Source organism: Antrostomus carolinensis, unplaced genomic scaffold (assembly GCF_000700745.2).
Source record: "Antrostomus carolinensis isolate BGI_N321 unplaced genomic scaffold, ASM70074v2 scaffold19581, whole genome shotgun sequence".
NCBI lineage: Eukaryota > Metazoa > Chordata > Aves > Caprimulgiformes > Caprimulgidae > Antrostomus > Antrostomus carolinensis.
The window spans coordinates 9,496-30,783 of NW_010295038.1; the positions used below are offsets into that span (position 1 = coordinate 9,496).

At 37.0% G+C, this 21,288-nt stretch overlaps 1 protein-coding gene across 1 annotated transcript in view; it reads left to right on the top strand.

The window, feature by feature from the left end:
• Positions 1-20,847, top strand: part of ENTREP2 (endosomal transmembrane epsin interactor 2) — a gene marked incomplete at its 5' end in the record, with an annotated part of 26,953 nt that extends 6,106 nt beyond the window's left edge. The window contains 8 exons of the mRNA XM_029087442.1: positions 894-908; positions 3,578-3,738; positions 4,344-4,479; positions 11,893-11,968; positions 12,829-13,419; positions 17,498-17,572; positions 18,200-18,528; positions 20,352-20,847. Of these exons, the coding sequence (XP_028943275.1) occupies positions 894-908; positions 3,578-3,738; positions 4,344-4,479; positions 11,893-11,968; positions 12,829-13,419; positions 17,498-17,572; positions 18,200-18,528; positions 20,352-20,537 (1,569 nt within the window). The remainder of the gene's footprint in view (positions 1-893; positions 909-3,577; positions 3,739-4,343; positions 4,480-11,892; positions 11,969-12,828; positions 13,420-17,497; positions 17,573-18,199; positions 18,529-20,351) is intronic.
• Between the last annotated feature and the right edge of the window lie 441 nt (positions 20,848-21,288).

Consider the following 21,288-nt stretch of genomic DNA (forward strand, 5'->3'; position numbering starts at 1 on the left):
TGTTTCATTGCCTGTTGGATTTCTGAAAGCTTCCAACATGCAACAGCTCCAGGTGGTCAACAGAAACGGTTGGGAATTTGGGGTTTCCAGAGCCAGGAGATATCCATTTATGCATAGTAGATATGTTCAAGATGTCTGTTGATAGCTTTAAAGTTATGTAGAGCTTTTAAGTGTTGGCTATTTCCAGTGTTTACCAATGGTGCTGTTTGCTGTTTATCCTTGTCTGCAACCCTTTTCTATCCATTGCTTCTGCAGTGGCCATTGGTTTAATCTCAAAAGCTTGGCTAGGAGACCTGCTTTGAGTTGTTCTGTAGTGTGAGCTACAGTTTTTTGAAATTATGTTGAATGCAACTTTATCTTGTTTATACTTGTAACCAAACAGGCCACTCCCGTTTTTGGTTTGGCAGTACTTATGGTTGTCTATCCTACTTGCTACTGACATTTTGAGACTGATTACTTAGTAATAACTGTCTTTGAATACAAAAAAAGTGTATTTCCTTGTGAAAGCATTTGTCAGTGTTCCTCCACCTAGTCCAGATTTGTCAGATGTTTGCATTTTCTTACTGTGTTTTTCTTACCTTTCTTTTTCTTACCTAAGGACTTTGTGTTAAGTCTTTGCTGAACCCCTGACAACCTTCACCATTTGAAACTAACCCTTAAAGATTTTTAAAATACATTTACTGTCGGAAGAATAAACTTTTGCAGGCTAGTAGAAATTAGTAGATAGGGTAATATGGAATAAGATATGATTTAATTCCTACTTAATAGTTTTCTGATTGTTTTCTCAAGGATGTCTGTTCTTTGTGATAAGCCCTTATATTTGCTATTGTTTCACTTCCTGCTAGTCTCCCTCTTACAGCCTCTTTCAATTTAATTTCTGTGCTTTCCAGCAGGATGATGTCACACAGGTAAACTGTTGTTTCTAAACACAACCTGCTAAATATGTGCATCATTCATATCCATTTTGCCACTCATTTTCAGCACTGGTCACACAGAGTTCGTTGCCATGATTTGTGTTCACAGTAAAGGTTCTTGAAAAGGATGCAAATGATTCTACTGTTATACTGAACTGTGTCTAAACATTAGGTCTTTTCCTTCTTGAACCACAGCCTCTTCTACCCTGTGTAAAGCCTTTCCCTTCTGTCACATCCCACGAAATGTACGCTGATAGTTCACTCACTGTAGAAGTGCTATGTGTTTAATTGCCTTGTTCTGAGGAGTGTTACGAATATCGCTCTGTATATATGGCTGAATGAAACAAGCTCCAGGGAACTCGAGAACTGAAGGGATAGAGCTGCACGTTCTCTGGTGCAAACCAAAGCTTGAGCATGGCAGTATATGGAAATAGTCTGGGAGGAGGGAAAGAAAGTTGTACAAGAAAACTGTTTAGTTTCCAGACTGTAAAAATGACCCAAATTATCACCTCTGCTAGGAAAATGAGTGTAGCTCTGAGTCTGGTGGAATCAAGTAGGGTAGAAAATGTGAACCAGAGTATACGGATATTTGTCTTTGTTATGATAAATTTTTATATGGTTTTTAGGTCACTAAGTTCAAGTTTGTCTTGCTTCCTTTTTTCCTAAAAGGTTGTTCAATGTATTTGGGATGGTAGCAGACTGATGATTGCTGACCATTGTATCACTTAGAGCCAAAGTCTGGTGTTTAACACTTAATGTAGTGTTGAAGTTTGGGAAACGGCTGTTGAAAGGTTGGCTGAATTTAGTTGAAATGACTGCAAAAATGTAGTTTTATTCTCTAGGACAAACCTGTAGAAATGTCTGAGAGTACTCAGGATAACAGAATCACGGCTCATATGAAAGAGAGTGCTTAAGAGCATCACAGGCTTTGTGTAGTGAAGGGTCAATCAAGTAGATGTCATGTCTTTTATTCCTGTACCATCAGGAGACAACAGTGGCTGAAAGTCATTAATTGGCTGTGAGATATAATGGTATAACATTTTATAGACACACTTACTCATTTAATAGTGACTTGTGGAAATATCTCTAAAGAGCTGATTAGTAAGCAACTAATAGTTCATTTTGACAAACAATTGAAGCTGGTGGTCCTGACCCTCTGTTGCATTGCATTATTACAGCTTTGACCTTTGAAATATACATAAAGTGTGTTTAGTAGAATTAAGATGTAACTCAGCCTTTTAAATACTAAGGACCAATATCATTTATATGGTAATGTAAATCCAGCATAACGGCACCAAGTTAAATTTGAAAAAGTGAAAAATATGAAAGCATAGTTCTGAGCTGTAGGCTATGAAGCTATTTCAAAACTATGACATTAAAAATGAAGGTAATTTACTTTCTATTTGCTGGATCTCGTAAGCATAAGCATTTTCCCTTTTATTTCACTGCTTCTTTATCGTGGATTTAAATGAATAATAATGTAATGACACAACTGTACAAAGACTTATATTATCTTGTTCAGGTATAAAAAAGAGGTGTGCTTTCAGCAAATTTTCTTAGGTCTCTTGTTTTAAAAGGGAAGACCAAGTCATCTACTGATGCAAGAAAAGTGATACAACAGCAGAAGCTTGCCTGGAGAAGAATTCTTCTGTGGTTTTGGATTGTCTTTTGATCCCCTCTTATCCATGGGGACCATATAAAGCCAGGTCAAGGTGGCTGGGTTCCCTGTGGTCTGCAGAATGGTCCATATTTGATCTTGAAGTAGTGAAGCCTTTGCTAGAAGACTGGTTAAGTTACGCTGTTTCTGATGTCAAAGGTGTCAGAATAGGTTCTAGATATCGCTGCTATGCTAGAAGCTGATTAGGTTGACAGTCGTTCTCAGTATTATTACTTTCTATTATTCAGTGTGGTTATTTTCTTTTGGGTTTTGAGATGTTTATGTGGAATAAATTCTTTTCTTACTTTCATACCAGTATTTAAAACCTTTATACCACATTCAAGTGTTCAGTGTCTGTATCATCAAACTACAAATGGCTATTAGGAATATTTTATTTTACAAGAATAATATAAAATAGTTATAAATGGCCCTTTTCTTGGAGGTGAAAAATAGGTGGGATATCTGTAGTTGTCTTATTCAAAATTTAATTACTTTATGGTAGCTTGTTTCTGGTTGGTTTTATTTGAGATTTTTTGGGGGGGAGGTTTTTTTTCCTCTATAAACAGAAAGCATTTCAGATTGGAAACAAAACCATGCAAATAGTTATTTTAGTTGTTGTACTACAATAGTAGTTGTACGTATTTTTAATAAGTTATTAAAATAGAGTTGATTATGTAGTGCCATAATAAAATTGTATTACAAGTAGAATTTTTTATTGAAAAGCTATTTAAATTCAAATGTCCATGTTCTGCATCCTAAGAGTGACTTTGAGGCACAGACCTCTCTCTGTCTTTAGTAAAACCTTGTGCTGTATTTTGCAATTTGACTACGCTCCTCACTGATCTCAAGTATTTTTATGCTTGCAGAAGTGTCTCTTTCATTTCAGTATGGATATTAATGAAATTGGGTATTGGTCAGGGTTGCTAATACTGACCTTTTATTAAAATTTGTATTATTGGTGATGATGTTTCTGCCATCTAAAGTTACTTGACCTGTTCATTTGCAGTTTTTGCCACAGAGGCCACATTCTACCAATCCTGACTGCATGACTCCACACGGAACTATCCTGCATCAAACCTTGGATTTTGATGAGTTCATACCACCAATACCACCTCCACCCTACTACCCACCAGAATATACCTGCACACCAGTGATAGAGGCACAGAGGTGATTCTTCTTCCCTGTAGTTATAGTCATTGCATAGTTCTGAGCTATAGACTATGAAGCCAAGTAATGGCCTTCACTTACATTAGGTGCTTGTTTTGCAGAGAGGCTACATACGTTTTTTGCAAACTTGATAGCATGCACCTGGAAATACTTGGGTTAAAGCACTGCTGTAATAGAGAAGTGATTGAACGTAGCTAAGACAAGGATAGCAATATCTGAACTTACAGCAGAGATCAGCTTATAGGTAATCCTTTCACAGCTGTTAACATGACACATATGAAGTTGAATGTGAGATTTAATTTTCTAAGGAAGTCATTGCAGTTGAAATGTATTATTGTGGAGTAGTGAAGGACATTAATGACTGCAAAACAGGCTGGTAGAGATGGCTGGCATCCAAAATGAAATACAATTTTTAAAGCTACCCTGTGAATGAGAGCTTTTTGGTTGTCTAATAAATTTCTTCAGTGTAACTTTTTGTAGTACACTGACTTTTAATTCAGAGATCACTGTATATTACTGTAGTATAGGTAATAATTTACCAAATAAATACAATGCAATTTCTTAATAATTAAGTTTGCTTGTTTGGTTGGGTTTTTTTTAAACAGAGGTCTCCATTTGAACTTCCCTCATTCTCCATTCAGTGCTTTATATGAAATAACCATTAACAGCCCAGGAATGCTGTATCCAACTGAGCTTCCCCCTCCTTATGAGGCAGTGATTGGAGAGACACCTGCCAGTCAGGTAAGGAAAACCAAAGGAAATTCTTTACGTAGTCTTCAAATTTTTGTGATGCAAAACAATTTTAGATAAATTTAATGATCTGAAATAATTTAGGAGTTAATTGTAGTTTAGGGGGAAAACCATTTAAAAAATATTTATGTTCTTTAAACATATTTTTCAGACCATTCTCTTTTTAAAAGAGTTTAACTAATAGATTTTACTTAATGCGTAATCTCCTTATCTTTGTCTGCATGGGAGGGAAAATGCTTATGCGAGTAGCAGTATTGCAACTGTTATCGTCTGTTTAAAAAATTGTATGATACTGAACTGTCAGTAACAAAACCTAAAAGAATGGATTGGCATCACCAAAGCAGAGTGTTTTTCCTTATTTGAAAAGGATATTGATGTCTTAAGATGAGATTACACTTCTTAATTTCTATAGGTAATAAGAAATCTTCCAATAGGAAATCTTTTAAGAAGATTTATTTTCTTAAAAAACCCCTACAGTTGTAAAATATTTTTTATTCCAACTACTGATGATAGTGGATTTGCCTCACTTTAATATACTACTTTTAACTGGAGCTCAGTACAACAGTGTAGATTTAATAAGGAAAAAGATAACTGTATATCTTATGACATGTAATGCTAATAACTTCTGTATGTTTGTGTATGTGTGTGTGTATAGTGTAGAGCTAATGGGACGTTCAGTTTTGCTCTGTGTGATCTGAGCCAAGATAATTATGGATTCACATTTTAAACTCTATGTGTAGGTAGAACATGTACTTGAAAATTCCTAACAAAAAATCTGTGTAAGTCTCCTGGTTTTGCTAGGATAGAGTTAATTTTCTTCATAGTAGTTAGAATAGCTGTGTTTTGGTTTTAGTGCAAGACTTGTTATGAGAAGAACATTGATAAAAGTACTAATGTTATCAGCTGCTGCTGGAGCTCAAGGCCACCGTGTTTGTCTGGTTCACAGCTGCATTAGGACTGGGAGGGAGAAGCGCAGTGAATAGCAGAACCCAAAACTGGCATTTGGATGTGCCAATGAAATATCCCATATCATATCATGGCATGTTTAGTATATTATCCGGGGCTGACTGGAAAAGGGGGGTGATTCTCTCTGGCTTTTGCTCGGGCTCTCGCTCTTCTGGGGTTGCGGTTGTGATTTGGGATTGTCGCTCCTCCAGGGTCATTATATGGATGGGCTCGGCTTGGTCAGCAGGTGGTGAGCAGTTGCACTGTGTATCACTCTTTTGTATATTTTATTACTGTTATAATTATCACTACTCTTTTAATATTAGGGATTTTTTTTTTAGTTTTCTTTTATTTCTATTATTAAACTGTTCTTATCTCAACCTACAAGCTTCCTTACCCTGGCCCCCCAATCCTCCTCCCTAACCCTGGGGGTGAGGGGGAAGTGGGTGAAGGGCTGTGTTGACTGCTAGCCAAGGTCTAGTCCAGTGAAACTATCACAGTAAGTAACCTCATATTAACAAAGGTAAAAATACACATTTGCAGTCCCTCCAATTATGGCAGATTTCAGATCATGCTCTGGAAAAGTACTGGGAGCATCTGGTAATAGTAGAGGTTCTTGTAATGGTATGCTCTAGTCTCGCCAGGATGCCTGGAACTCAGTGCCAAATTTATGCTTTAGTAATTGTAAGATACAGCCTCCATAAGGAGGCTCCTCTCAGGCTCCAAAGTGCTAGAAACTGATTCCTGGTTCAGTGTTACATTAGCTAATAAGAAGCCATACTGAGCAAAAATTTGAAAGATAAAAAAGGATAGAGACATGTTCTCCCTTTGAAATAGCAATGAGTGGTTCTCTATTGCTTATACTTTTGGCTGTTGCAGCTTTTAATAGCTTCTGCTGTTATATGGCAAAACCAGTTACTCCTGAGAGTGCATAACACATTTATTCTGAACTTTGAGAAGGGATCCAGTATGCTTCAGACAAATGTTTACATTACACTTTTTGCCTTATTTTTTACTATACAGTGTCAACTCAACTGAAACTAGAATTATAATGTATCTGCATGTACAGCCAAAGCTAATTTGAGCCAAGTTTTACTTGAAGTGATTTTTGATAATTGAATCAGCTGATACAAATTGTAAAATACTTAAAATTGCTTTTAGAAACTTCTTGCAGGCTTCAGTTAAAACTCAAGGAGTCAAACATTCTAGATATTGTTTATCAGTTTTTAATAGTGTATTGTGGAAACATGTGTGTTCAGGTTGCCAAATTGCACCCACATTACAGAGGGGAGTACTTTGCATTTCCCCAAAATATAACACTGAAAAGTTTCTGAGTGATATTTTTTCACACTGGGGGAAGCCACAACTGGAACCACAAAACTAAAGAAATTTTATAAATTTTTACTATTACGCACAAGAAGGTTATTAAGACAATTAAAGACAAGTGTTTGAGAAAAAAAGTGTTGAGATGCACAGTCCCTGACAAAACTGCAATTAAAAAACTCCAAGATATACCTAACTTTGTGTATGACCAACAAAGCAGCTTCTGACAACTCTTCTAATCCTTGCATTGTAGCATATCCTCCACCATTTGCCACAATAAACAGGCCAAACATTGCACTACCTTTGATTTATTTGGCCATAATAGAATGAATCAGTATAAACTGCTGTGAGTGAACTTCTTTTCTGAACAGCAAAATTGGAGTTACCAAGGCCATTTCCTTTCTAAAATATTTTTAATCCAATTTATCCTTTTTTCTTTACAGTAACTCAGAGGAACCTGCAAGCCCTGAAGGAGCTAAAATTTTTCAGTGATTTAAAAAAAAAAAATTGTATGAATTATACATAGTTTGGGGGAGAAGAGGAGGATCATATCTGTTGTAAGAATTTGTATGTAGTACTAAGTAAGGTTTAGAAAAGTGTCTAAAGCACAAAATCACTTTGAGCACTCTTGTAATTGGGATTGCACGTTGCATGAGCATCAACATCCATCAACACAACCAGCATATAACAAAAGTATAATTTAACAAGACATAATTTAAAGTATCGAAGTCACATTCTTGCAAGAAGAGCATGAGCTTTAATAAGTATTTTTTGGCGTCTGAGGTCAGTGTCAGTGCCTTGTCTATTCATGTCTGGCCACCTGGGTTCCAGCATTTGTTCTAATCACAAGTAAAAATGAGTGCTGATTTTTTTCTTTCTAAATGGTGGTAATTACATAGTTTCTTACCAGGACTGAGTTTATATATGCCTGATAGTTGGTGGTTCAGAGAGCTTGTAGGAGCAAAATAACCAGGTGTGCTGAGTATCAGAGGTGAAGTACGTTGGCAATGGTAACTAAAGCCCACACAGTGACTTTGTAGCCATATACTTTTCTTGACAACAAAAGCCCTAATGTATTTTTTTACAGTCAGTGTCCCAGTCACTCTGTAAATGGAGGAATGGAGCCAAAGTCTAAGACAGTTTCAGATCTACAAGAGGAACAAAATGGAGTCCTAAATTCTTATATTATGCAAATACTCCTGGATAATATGCACCAAGCTACAGTACAGTATGAACTGAAATAACTAGATTTATAAATCCCTCAAAGGCGGACTTTGCAATGGAAATCACAGCAGAGCTTTAGCTACAGAAGTGCTTCTGGAAACATTATGTAATAATGTCATAACTGTAAAACCATTTACTGAGCATCAAGCAATAGGTTTTGTTTGGTTTTAAGTGGATTGAGTGGGGTCCTTCAAATTTTATTAAATTGTATCAAATTAGACTCAATATTTTGTGCATTTCATGGACAACAGATGGATGTCAGGGCTAATTTATGTGATTGCATCTAAGTAGAAATTGCTGTTGTCATCTGTACTGATTAGAAATTCCCATTTTATGACTATGAAAAAAAGTGTTTTTCACACTGTTTTCCATGCAAAGTATTGATTAGGATATAGAAAAGACAACAAACAGATCAGGGTTCTTGGTTAATTGAACCAGTGACTGTTTTAGAGGGTTTACTAACCTGTAGGCTGTGCAGTCTTGTTAAATGCATGGGTTTTTTTTCCTTTTCCTATTGATAACTTAGTGACTGTCTTTACCAGCTTTATGTGTGAGACTGTGCAAGTGAATAAGGTTTTGTTACCCTAGGCTGTGCAGGAACCTGTATGAAACCATGTGTCATCCCTATGTGAACTAGACTAAAAATTGTCAGTTTTATCTCCTACAATTAAAACCACAGCTCTCCTTCCCCCAAGCAAGAAGGTTAATCAATTCCAAATGCATATAAAATACATTCAGCAATTATTCTTATTAATGGAGAAAGAACAAAGGAAGGAAAAGGAGAAATTAACACATTGATCAGATAAGTTTAAATGGCTTATGCTTTGAAAGTTATGGCTAAATACTGAAAAAGTAGGAGAAGAAACCAAAATTCAGATTATAACCCTGACTACTTCTGCATGCTTGAAATCTTGAAATCTCTCATTTTCCCTATTAAGGATGCTAGTTATCAATGAGGCCCTTAACAGATAAACAAGATGATGAATACTTTTCTCTATGTAGCAGGTTTTTTTTATATATAGAGGGGAACATTCCGTCTTCCATTTGGTTCTCAGGAAGCAATTTCTGTGTGTGTGAATTTGTTCCATCTATTTGTCATATTGTTGGGGTTTGGTTGTGAGGTTTGTTGTTTTTTGGGTTTTGGGGTTGGTTTGTTTGGTTTGGTGGTTTTGTTTTGGGGTTTTTTTTTTATTTAATTAATTTCCATCAGTCATAATTAGTGAAAACTATAATACAATATAGTCTGCAGTATATAAGTATATAAGCAAGCATCCAGAACTTAAGCTGAGAGGCCATGTTCTTTGATTCACATACTAATAAGTCACATCTAAGAATGTTATCTTGTTTATGCAGCCCCATGTCTTTAGGTATGTTGCTGCGAGTTTTTCAGCCTCTGTAGGAGTCTCTGAGATTGAGGCAGAGCCCGAGAAGGGATGTGATCTGCAGTGGCTGAGCTTTTGTGTCCATCTAAATTCCAAAGGATGTGAAAGGCTAATAAAAATTCCATTGCATGGAGGAGAGTCCTGAGAACAGTTCTTCTCTGCAGGTTCCCCAAATAAAACATGAGTCCTTACTCTAGGTGAGCTGAAGGACTCTCAACACCTAACTGCAAGGTAAAAATAATTTGTCTCCCACACACGTTGGAATATACCTTGAGTCCATGGTGTGTTCTGTGCAAGCTCTGTTCCAACAAGATTTCAAAGCAGAGTACTGATAGCCAAATGTGTCAAATGAGCTTAGTTGTCTTATTCCCAAGTCAAAAAATTCTGTCAATGCTTTAATCGTTCCTTTTGGCAAACCAAGCAGGGAATTAAAAAAAAAAAAAAAAAAAGATGACATGAAGCTTGAACTGTCATAATCTAGAAATGTTTGTGTAATAGGAAACTAAGGTATGTAAATACACTGTATGTATTTCTTTTACCTGTAAAATAGTGTATTTTTTTGAGAGATGCAATATTTTTATTTCAATAATTGCTAAACCAGCTTTTTTCACAAGCCTTAAGTTTGCTTCATATGCTGTATATTAATGTTATGATTTTAAATTTACTAGATCAAAGCTACAGATGGTTCTTCATTAGTACAGGTTCGACAAAACCTCATTCTTGAATGTAGCTCATTTTATAGGTATTAGGCCATTTTATAGGTACTAGACAATGTCACTACAGCTGCCAGGTGACGGGGAGAATGTAGAAGGTCAATAAATGTTTCAACAAATAGTCAGCAGACATTTTCCTGTCAATGATTAAAAATTTGTGAAACCACCTAGATTTAAAAAGAATTCCTGGGTTTTTAAAAAGAAAAAAAAAATCCTTGAAACATTATATTATTTATTCCAAAATATAGTTAGTCTGTTTGAGTTTTCACCAGCAACAAAGCATTTGAGAACACTTCTTTTCCAGTTAGTTTCCAGCAGTTCCACAGTTAAGTTGCCAGGAATGGTCTGCAACTTAAAGTGACACCATTAACTTCTTATATATATTTTTTCACCACATATGCGATATTCTGCTTCAATAAGAAAGATCCTTTAAGAAATTTTCAATCAAATTGTGTATAAATATGAGTGATTTCACCTTTGCTTCCCAGTCCTCTGCCCATCTATTGCTGAGTTAAAATATTTATGGTACTCTTCTTTGTTTGGAGTTGTATTCAATAACCTTTAGACTTAAAATCACTTTTAAAAACTAAATTTGTATCAGAAAAAGTTTCCTGGTCGCTTGATCATAGTAAGCTATAGATAAATATAGAAAAAAATAACTAGCGAGCACAGTAAGTTTTGCATATATATGTGTGCATTAATCTACACTGCCGTGTGCAGTGGCAGCTCTTTCCTTAACAGCTTCAGAGTAAGAGTGTCGCATTCAATTTTTCGAGAAGACCAGATACAAATTAAGCTCTTGACAAAAAGGTTTTCACAGAGGTGACTGATGGTTATTTGTAGACTCTGTCACCAACTGTAATAAGCTTTTACTAGTTAATTGTAGCCCTACAGACAGAAGCAGATACACTTTTTGCTAAAGATGTTATCAATCTCATTCATTCCCTTTTGACTTTTCTTTTTATATTTTTCTCATTTATTGTTACCAGCTATATATTGGAACCATTTTTTAAATAATCATGACTCCAAAGAACTGCTAAAAATCTAATGAGATTGGCAACAAGGTCCAATCCAAAGTCTATTAAAATCAGTAGAAAGAAAATTTCCTAAATTTCAGGTGTTTATGGATCATGTCTTTCCAGCACTACTGAATCCATGTTTTGTTCAAGTGATTCTCAAAAGTGATATGAAGTTACCCATTTAGTTCTATCACTTAAGAGAAAATGAGAGTCCTAGTATTATCTCCCTTCAGCAATCTCTGATAGGTTGGAGAGCACCCTGTCTCGGCCACGTTGGGTGGCAATGATGTTATAGGGCTTAAAAATATATTACGTGTTAACATCTTGCCAAATAACCAAGGGAAAATACTACTCTTGTGTTTGTTTTTATGGTTTCTGTTGTTCTCTGTCCTCTTTTAGGGTGATATAATGTCGTGGGGAAAAAGAAGTATAATATGGAAAAATGCAGACTGTAGAAAAAGAGATTGCTTGTAATAAAACCATTAGTTTTAAGTTTTAAATTAGACTTCCAGTTTTGTAGTGTGGGCCTGCAGCCCCAGCTGCCTGTGAATTCAAGATGAATTTAGCTTGTAAATTCTGGAAAAATTAAACATTGCTTTAAGCACATTTCTTTGCCCTGCATTTGTTCCTGACCCAAAGATATTGTAAAATGCTGTATCTTTAACTAGCTTTCAATCTTAACAGCAGCTTATATGATAATTATTTCATGTTGTCAGGTGTGTTCTTAAGCTCATCAGCACTACAGTTGGTTTTGGTAAATTGCAGTTTAATGTGTTTCATTAAACAATTTTCATTTAGGTCACTGGTACTGATCAGCAAGCATCTGAATCAAGCATGGGTGAGAGGAACGTGGCCCTGGACTTCAGCACACAAGGTAATTATGGCATTGTGTTTGTCTGCTTGAGAAAAAGATGTAGTAGGGTTTTTTAGTGGACTTTTCCTTCTCTTCTGCCTTTCCCAGTGGAGAAAGAAGGATATGCTTTCAGACTGTTCATGGCGAGAACCTTTTCACAATCATAAACTGATGTGACTGGAAAGGCTGAGGAGACTTTTGCTCAACGAAGCATGCTCTATAAAACCCTTTGAGGCAGATACAGCAACTCTCATTTCTCTTTGAACAGTCAGGCACATAACTGGCAGTTTGTTTCTCATTGTTTCACCATGGGTGCCTTCCTGATAGTCCACATACCTTTTCCATGTAGTAGTGTTCTGCGTGGCTTCCAGAAGCCAGAATAGGAAGCTTGCTTCCTGAAGCATAGATGTTGTGAATTGCAAGTAGATGAGTAGCAGCACAGAGCCTGCTTGTTTAAAGTTTAAATGTTTACCTTCTATCTGAAGTGCATGTGTGTCACATATTTTGTGTGTGAGATGCTACATGATGGTGAATTCTCATTTCTAAATAATTTAGATATGTGGTTCGGGGAAATTATGATTGATTAGGAAGTGTTAGGTGCAAAGCTAATATTGACACTAGTGATCAGAGCTGTGTTTTTTCAGCATCTCTGTAAAGTTTTTCTTCTTCTACCACAGGCAATCTCTCAAATTTGCTGAAGGACACTAGGAACAAATAAATTCAGTCTTTTTTGCTTTGGCATTCTGTCATCTGAAAGCTTTTGAGTAATTATTGATGCACTTCCCAATTACTAAATTTAAATCAGTATATTGAAAACAGGACTGGGGTGATGGGAGAGGGGCAAGAAGTCTCTGTTTCTCTCTGAATCTCTTGTTTCGCAGTTTCTGTTGAGAGCACCTCTTTGATGGTCTCTGATGCTGTTGATATTGCAGACCATAGCTGCTCCTCTGAAGATCTTTGTTCACTGGAAGTTCAAGGATCTCTCCATTCTGCAGATCTTTCTCCCTACTGCACAACCCCCAGAGGAGCTACGGACCAGAGCTGCAGCACTCTGGATTACAGCACCCACTGCAGGTTCCACGGAACTCACTCAGAGGGTTTTCCTGATGAGGAAGACAGTTCCCACAGCCGCACCTCTACAGACAGGTCTCAAGGACAAGAAAAGAACTGTGCCCACGGCAGGTCCTTGGACTGTTCCTCAGAGAATTTCAGCCCCTCAGAAAGAGAACTGCAGAGTTCTGCTTACGAGAACAATGCCACACTGCCTTTGAAGCAGAGGAAAATCTGCTGTGCAGTCTTCAGCCAGCCCCCTGTCCCTTCCCAGACCTCTTCCTCTTTTGGGCCTGCAAATACTTCATCAGATGCAAGCGGCCATGAGAGTGCTGTCCAGCAGCATCACATTACAAAATACCGAATTTCAAATATAGTCCGATCAACTAGTGACCCTGTATCATGTTTGTCTTATGCCGAAGGTAGGTGTAGTACAAGGCTGATGGAGCATGGAACAAATGAGTGATGTGTGATTTATGCAGCAATGGGTGCTGCTCGAAATTATCTGAAATGTTCCAGTGAGGGTTGACTTACATGTGAAAGCTTTAGTTCCGTGCACATTTTCTAGATTTGAAAATTTTTAAGAAGAATGGAAATGGGAAAAGTGACAGAGTGAAACTGATTTTGGCTTTTCTAAATTGTACCAGTCTTTCTGCAATGCTGAGAAAACCATCTGTTAAGTAGATGCTTCTACCTCTCTATAAGTGTTATATTGAGAAGCTACACTAAGAAGCTGAATGGTAGCTGGGGTCAATTTAGGAACCGATTAACTGAGCTGTCATGCTTGTAGTACAGCAGGTTGTGTTTCCTGAAGGTGACGCTGACATTGACAGTATTGGTGTGTGTCAGAAGTGTGACTGTATAGGGGCAAGTTGGACTGTACAGTGCCAAGTTTTAAAGGACAAAGAAATGAAAGATGAGGCACATGACAAGATGATAAGTGAAAAGGAAAGCTTGGACTGTCGTGGATAAGGATCTTCCGATACGGATCTCCTTTTAGACAAGCAGGGAAGAAGAGAGGAGACGTTAGCTGAAAATGTTTTCTTCATAAAATTGGCTTGTTAGTGGAAAATAAGTATTTGATTGAACAGAGAATGGCTTGATTAAATAATAGCAGGGATGTAGAAATGTACAAACCATTTGAAAAGTACAGATTTTACAAAAGGATGTAAACTGTTTAGAGAGATTCAAAGGGGTAACCTGGAAAAGTTTGAAAGTAAAGATTAAAAGCTTTATAAGATGCGATACATTGTGCTATTACAGATGCATTCGCTGGGCTTTCTAAGGGATCTAGAGGAAGAATCATGTGACTAGCTCTAAACAAAAGTAGAAAAAATGCTGAAATAACTGCTTTCATTTAGGAAGATGATGTGTTGGTTCTGTTACTCTTTTTGCATCATTATTCTGTTTCTATGAATTTCGGAGACCTCATACTTAGCTCAATAATTGAATGTCTTCTACCTTCAGAAATCTAGCCTCAGCATCCTGTCCAGGAAAAATGAATCTTTAAGCTAGAGGTCTGCATTTATTTTATGAAATTTACTCTGCTAGGATATATGTGCTATGAAGCTGCTGTGCAGACAGTAAGTAGGAATTTCTGAATCCTTGCTACTGTGCAAAAGACAAGAACAACAGCCCTTTCTCTTCTGTGCTCTGCGAGTTTTCCATATTGTGCTCCATATGCTCTTGAAGTAGTGTTTGAAATATTACTGTAGGCAGGCCATATCTGCATGTTCTAGCTGAATGCTGGGCCACCTGGTAGAACAAATGCTCTGCCTTCATTTTTAATGTGTCCTAAATACATCCATCATCTTTTCTGGAGAAGTGGCATTATGGGAATTATTTTGACTAATTTCCAAGTTCTTAGCCCTATGTGGGCTGAGGGACCTGGGTTGAACATAACTGGACTTAGAAAAGATTGTAATAAAGAAGCAGAGATGGTTCTAGTGATACTGATAGATACACACAGCAGAGGGGGGAGCAAAAGAAGTAATAACTCAGAAGGAATATGTTTGTGCTGACCTAGTTTGCCGTTCTTTTGCTGCCTACAGAAGACTCTTTAAAATGAAATCTTTAAGAGAAGTGCTTGCGTCTAGATGTGTGCATTTCTTTCATTTATGTGTTTGGCAAACTACAGTTTGCAAAGTTGTACTCTGAAGGTTTTCACAACTTCACATCACTTCTGCTTCCTCTACTTTTTGTTGAACTTTATTTGGAAATCGTACATTGGTTAGAAGCAGCACAATTCTAGTAACATGTACCAGCTGTTTGTAGCAGCCCTGAAGCTTATTTTTCCTAAGCTGTGACACGCAGCTGAAGTTTTTTATATTCTTTATGATTTTAAAAAGGCATTTGATTTAGATTTTTTCATGACTGGCTATTGGTATGTAGATCTCACTGCAGAATTTTAAAACACATCCAGAGAGTTGAACAGTAGGCAAAGATAAAGGGAACCATCTGTGCTCCATCAATGAACCAACCCAGAAGAAAAAGGGTTTGGGGTTTTTTTTTCATTTACATGCACTTATTTTTTAAAGTTGTTGTGGAGTAGAACAACCGGTCCAATGGACTGACCATATGAAAGACAGAGCTGTAACTATGTATCATTAATACTAACAATTCATGTAAGAGACATACTGCGGATTTGGGAGAACTGAGGGGTCGGGGAGCTTCAGGCACGTTCACAAATGGGAAAATACAGTGGTCAGATTGGTAAGTGGGGTTTGGTTTTGTCTTAGGACCCGGTCTTTCCACTTCAATTTATCTTCTGATTAACCTCCCTATACAAGTCAATGTGAGATTTAGAAGTGCAGCCTTTGAAACTTCCTGCCTAGAGTTTTGTTCAGTGGGCCTTGAATGTTACTGTGATTGCACTGCACATGGTTTGGAACATAAATTATTTGACGCAGGGATGTTGCATGTGTGCAACAGAGTAGTGATGCAACAGCAATGAGATCTAATAAATTAGTAATCTGGGCATTTTAATACTGGCATAAAACCCTGGGCTTTTAGACCAATAAAACACAATTCGTGTGTTTCAAGCACATCTTGACATGATGGGGTCTTTATGGCATGTATAGTCAATAATTCTACCATTAATCTTTTAATGCTGAAAGTGAGCTTTGAAATACCTGTCATTCCTAGTAGAGAAACTGTAGATGGAAATTTAGTTTAATAGGTGCCTTTATAGTCACTGTGTGGTCCCTGGACAAGGTAAGTGTGGTCTTAAAAAAAAAATACTTACAACTGAGTAGTTTGCACATTTTTCTGTCTTTTCCCCATAAAGTTTACCATAGTGAAGGAGGACAAAATCAACAACTAGTACTGATGTTTGCTACAATAAACTTAATCTGTAATCAAATACGATAGACTACGTGGCTATATCAGTTAAGTGCCTGAGTGATTATTGTAGTGTCTGTGTTCCAGATAATTCAGGATAATGTCTAGTGGTGTAGTTTTGACTGTGCCACAAGTATATTAAGCAGTATAATAATGGGTGGGAAGAGAAAACCTCTGAAGTGTCTCTTCTTAATAAGAGTGCCATGATTCATGTGTTGCAGTACTTCAGCATAATAAAGCAAATTAAAGACAGAATAGAAGCTGTCTCTTTTAATTTCTTACAGATTTTCCATGTTTGTAACATCTTACCTTTGTTTTCTTTAATTATTCACTCTAGAGAGGATTATACCAGCTTTTCATTATAAACTTTCCCTGAAGATATGTAAGAAAGCCTCTTCTGATCTACATAGAAGTTTAAAATAGTGTTCATTCTTGGAAACAGATGTAAACAGCCTTAGCATAAATGTGAGGGTTTATTCCACCTTGACTGTCACAAGCTTGAAATCAAAAAGACGGCACTGGTAATTACTGTATAGTGTGATATCATAATTGGTCCTGGGGCTGGCATCCCAGAAACTCTTGTCATGAGAAGGCAGCTATGTCCAGAGCTGTTTGCAAATGCTCTGTAACCAGTTGTTATTGATTGGATCATCGGTAACCATAGTGGTCACCTACCCATTAATTTAATCAGTGGTGGATAGCATTTGTCCTGCAAAGAATTAAAATCTATTAAAAAAGGAGGTAGAAATATTGAATAAAATGATGGTTTTGTAGAAATAAGAAGCATTCATTTTCTTTGTTTTCCCATTTTCTAAGATAAACTCTGTCTGCGAGGGAAATGCAGAGAAGTCTTGAAGTCAGCCCCTAGCAGGGAACCTTCCGTAGCCTCAGTGCTTCGGCCTGAAATATTTAGGATTTGATAGCTGTATAACAGCAAGGAAACCATCAAGCAAGAACTATGTATTTATTTAACAGCTTATAGGACATTTCCATCTATAGCAGCTTCTCTTTATGAGTGGACACCTTGAAAGCAGTATTTCTTCCAAGTAGTTTAATTTGGTAAGAGAGATAATAAAAGATTCCAATGTATTTTCCCTTGCTTTGGGCAGAGGATAGCAGGGGCTGATTGTGTTCTTTCCGTCTCTCTCTCTTCGGTTAAAGGTGATAATTGTGCCTGGACTCCTGTATGTAGCCAGCATCAAGATGCAGGATTATCTCCAGCTACATTAGAAACAGGTCAGGATCATATGGGTTTCCTTCTTTTGCTTTTAAAATAATTAAAAGTGTCTGATAGAGAAACAAGCTCTAGACAATTTGGGGCAGAAAAATCACTTACTAACAGCATATGTGTATGATGCACAGTGCTGATGGAACCAGCCTTTGAGTGAAAATGAATGCTGTGAATGAAGTCCTCTGTTTTTGTTTAGCATTTTTGCTTTCTCTGTATGTCCTACTGGTCTCTTGCATTATATCGTTAAAGTTGGGGGGCGGGGGGGGCTGGGCCTAAAACATTACAAGTTGCATATATAACACTGAGTAGCTGGTGTTTCCCCTTATCATCAATGTCAGCTGAAGTCCCTGGAAGTAGAGGTAACAAAAATGCCTGTGATTTATGAAGTACTTTAACTTCCTACCCACTCATCCTAAATGCAGCCCGTCTTGGTCATGGGTAAGAGTCTTACTCTTGACCTCTGGTTAAATACCATTTTGCAATGTTTCCTTGATTGAATGTTTCAGTTATTCTTCAGGAGAAAAACGGACAATTTGTGACAAAGTAAAAGCCTCTGTGACGATATTTGTTTTGCCCTTTTTTTTTTTTTTGCTAACATATTACTTTAAAGATATTCTTCCCCTCTTTTTTAGTTCCTGTTTCTGGTTCTCATATGACTGCCTCTGCTTGTCAGCATTCGTTGAGCAGTTTCCTACCAACTGGAAAACGGAGGGATACAAGGAAAATTGACCTACACCTAAAGCCAAAGGCTTTGCGCACAGTCTCAAAAGAGCGACCACACTCTTTAGTGGACCTTAAGGCCTATAAAGATACAAAAATTTTAGTGGCAAAATTTTTGGAACATACAAACTGTAATCTCCCTCCAGAAGTACGTCACGTAGTGAACAGCATACGATCAGTAATAAAATCTGATGAGAGACACATGGAAGAAGCCATCTTCAGTGCCAATATTATAGACCAGGTAGGCCATTTAAGTTCTAAAGATTTGTTCAACTGTGATAGACACGTACCTTATTTAAATGTTTTTCAGTTTTACGTACTTCAGACAATTCCTACAGAAGTTCTTTTATAGTAACATAGCTTTAGTAAGAAATAATTAATATTTATTGTGCAGCAAGGCATTTTACACTGAAGCACTCATAAATGTATTAAAAATTCTTCAGCTGGACCCAGGAATATCCTAGGTCTGTAGGGAACTGATACTTACACATTGATAATAATTTTCTCTTATTTCCAGTGTCTTTCTGCACTCGCGTCTGTTTCATACATGAATTTGTGTTTATATATGGAGAAACACAGAACTGACTTGGATCTGTTGTTTTTTTCAGGCAAATGGATTTGTACAGCATAAGCTACTTGCTGCAAGGAATGGGTAGATACACAAGCAGGGCCAAACAGTGCAGTTACCCTTACTCCTGGCTAGAAGAGTTATACCCTTGCTATTTTTAAGAAAAACAATTGAGAAATTGTGCTTTTCCAAATGAAGGAAGAATGCATCTTCTCACCTTGAGTGAGAATAAAACAGACACAAGGCTTGCAAGGAATCGTATAAAACAAGGGAATTAGTAGTGGCAGCAACTTCTATTACCTAATGCATGTGTAATAATAAATATTTTTTTTTGCAGGAAGAAAGGTGATGAATCACCTCCTGCTAGTATTGTTACCAGAATGACAACTACAGAAATGAAGTTCCTTTTTTGTTGTCAGATTTGAAAAGCAGAATGCTGTTAGCACTGACTACCCACATTCAGGTTGCCTCTAGGGTTTCCACGGAGCTGGACCAATGATTAAGGACACATGCTTGGGGGCTGTTTCCTCTGCTTCTGAGATATTATAATTCCTATGGTATTAGTCTGTGATCCCTAAGTGTGGGGAACTGGCTAAGTATTAAAATAGGATGTAGTAACTCTTAAACAGCATGTGACATAGTGTGATGTGTAGCAGGAAACATACAGCATTTCATAAAGCTTGCTGCAAGATTGTTTTTGCTAACTAGGACAAAGAAGTAGCACTGTTATCAGTTACCTCTGTAGTCACATGGGTAGAAAAGCAGTACTAGCATGACATACTTAGCAGAGTGTCAGTATGGAATTAAATGTTAACATTTTTAATGCTTTACAAAATTTACAGGTTATTAAATCCCACGGTTAGAAAGTTGAAAACAATTTTCTTTGAATGAAAAAACCATAGTTTCTCACCAAACAAAATAGTATAAAAAAACCCTGAGTGTTTATATAGATCATAAAACCAGAAACCGATGGCCCAATTTTTATCATGTATGGATTTCTTAGATCCAGGGAGACACGTGGTTTTTTCACATGAAAGAATTAATTTTAGTGGTTCTTTTTCTCAGACAAAAAACATTATTAATTAGTGAAAGTCCAGGGCATTCCAGCAATCTACTTAAGAAGTCACTGAATTTTTGGTAAAATAGTGGTATAATTCTGATTTGTGAAGTAGCTTGACAGTTTTATTGATACCAGAATGTTTGTTTACCAGGCTTGCAAGGTTTTAGTTCTGCTCCAAACTTCTGTTTGTCAATTATAAGACAGAGCTGGTTTCCTTTTCATTTGTATATAGAGAAATATGGCACTCAGCCCTGAGCAGCTGTAAGAGCACAAGTGGGAGGGTCTCTGGATGGCTGCAGAAACACATCTCCTCTGGGAGAGTTCCATCATTAGATAACTTAAATGAAATTATATTCAGGGACTGAACCTTTTAATGAAAAAATTTCTTACCCTCTTTTCCCCATTTTTCCTTCTCCATTCCTGCCCTTTTAAACAGGTAATTACAAGTTCCCAGCAGAATGTGAATACCTCTAGAAAGCGACTTCAAGAAGATCTTCATCTTCAGAGCTGTGGTGCTCTGAGCTCTCCAGTTGCCTTCTTACGTAGATCCCGTATCACTCGCAGTTTAGAGTGGGACAGGCCTCACAGTTTAATTGGAGTTTGCCGGGAGACCATCCTTTGATAATATTTGCAGGTATGTGATTACAGCAAAGAGAATTAAGGAAGAAACCAGGACTGGGAGAAATACAAGTAGTGGATGACTTTAAAAGTGTCTTCCTTTGGAATTCCACTTTTTTCCCAACAGCAGGAGGAGAACACCTCTTTCTCAGAATGTAAATTTCAGCCCTCATTTTTGCAAAATTTTAACTGATTTATTAGTAAAGTAATAACAAATGTTTTTCCAACCAGAAATGTGGTTATTTCATTGTACTTACAGAAATGCTACTGATGCTGCCTAGCATTTCTTGAAAACCATTGCAAAACCGCCAGAGACCGGCTGTACAACTTAAAAGTCGTATTTATTTAATGTACCTCAAAGTGTTTTAACTCTGATCAGTGTTTTAATAAAAAGTATTTCTGGACTTTGCTTTTTCAGCAACTAATTTGGATAGAAATGTAAAGGTGATCCCTATGCACATATGGTGCTGCTTCTAATCCATTTTTCCAGTGTCTTTCATGCCAGGCTAACTGATCTGTCCTATTAAAACTGCTCCCCCCACTCCCCCTCCCAGTATGTTGCCCTTGTAACTTATGGTAAAGGCTGCAGCGTGGTTTATTTTTGCTTTGTTCTGAATGCTCATGAGTTTATTAATGGAGTAGCGTATGCTATTGAAAACTGCCGTTTAAGTACTCCACGAATTGTGACTGAGAGATGCATTAGGGAAGAAGTCTTTGACCTTAAAAAAAAAAAAAAGTAAATATCATTGACACTA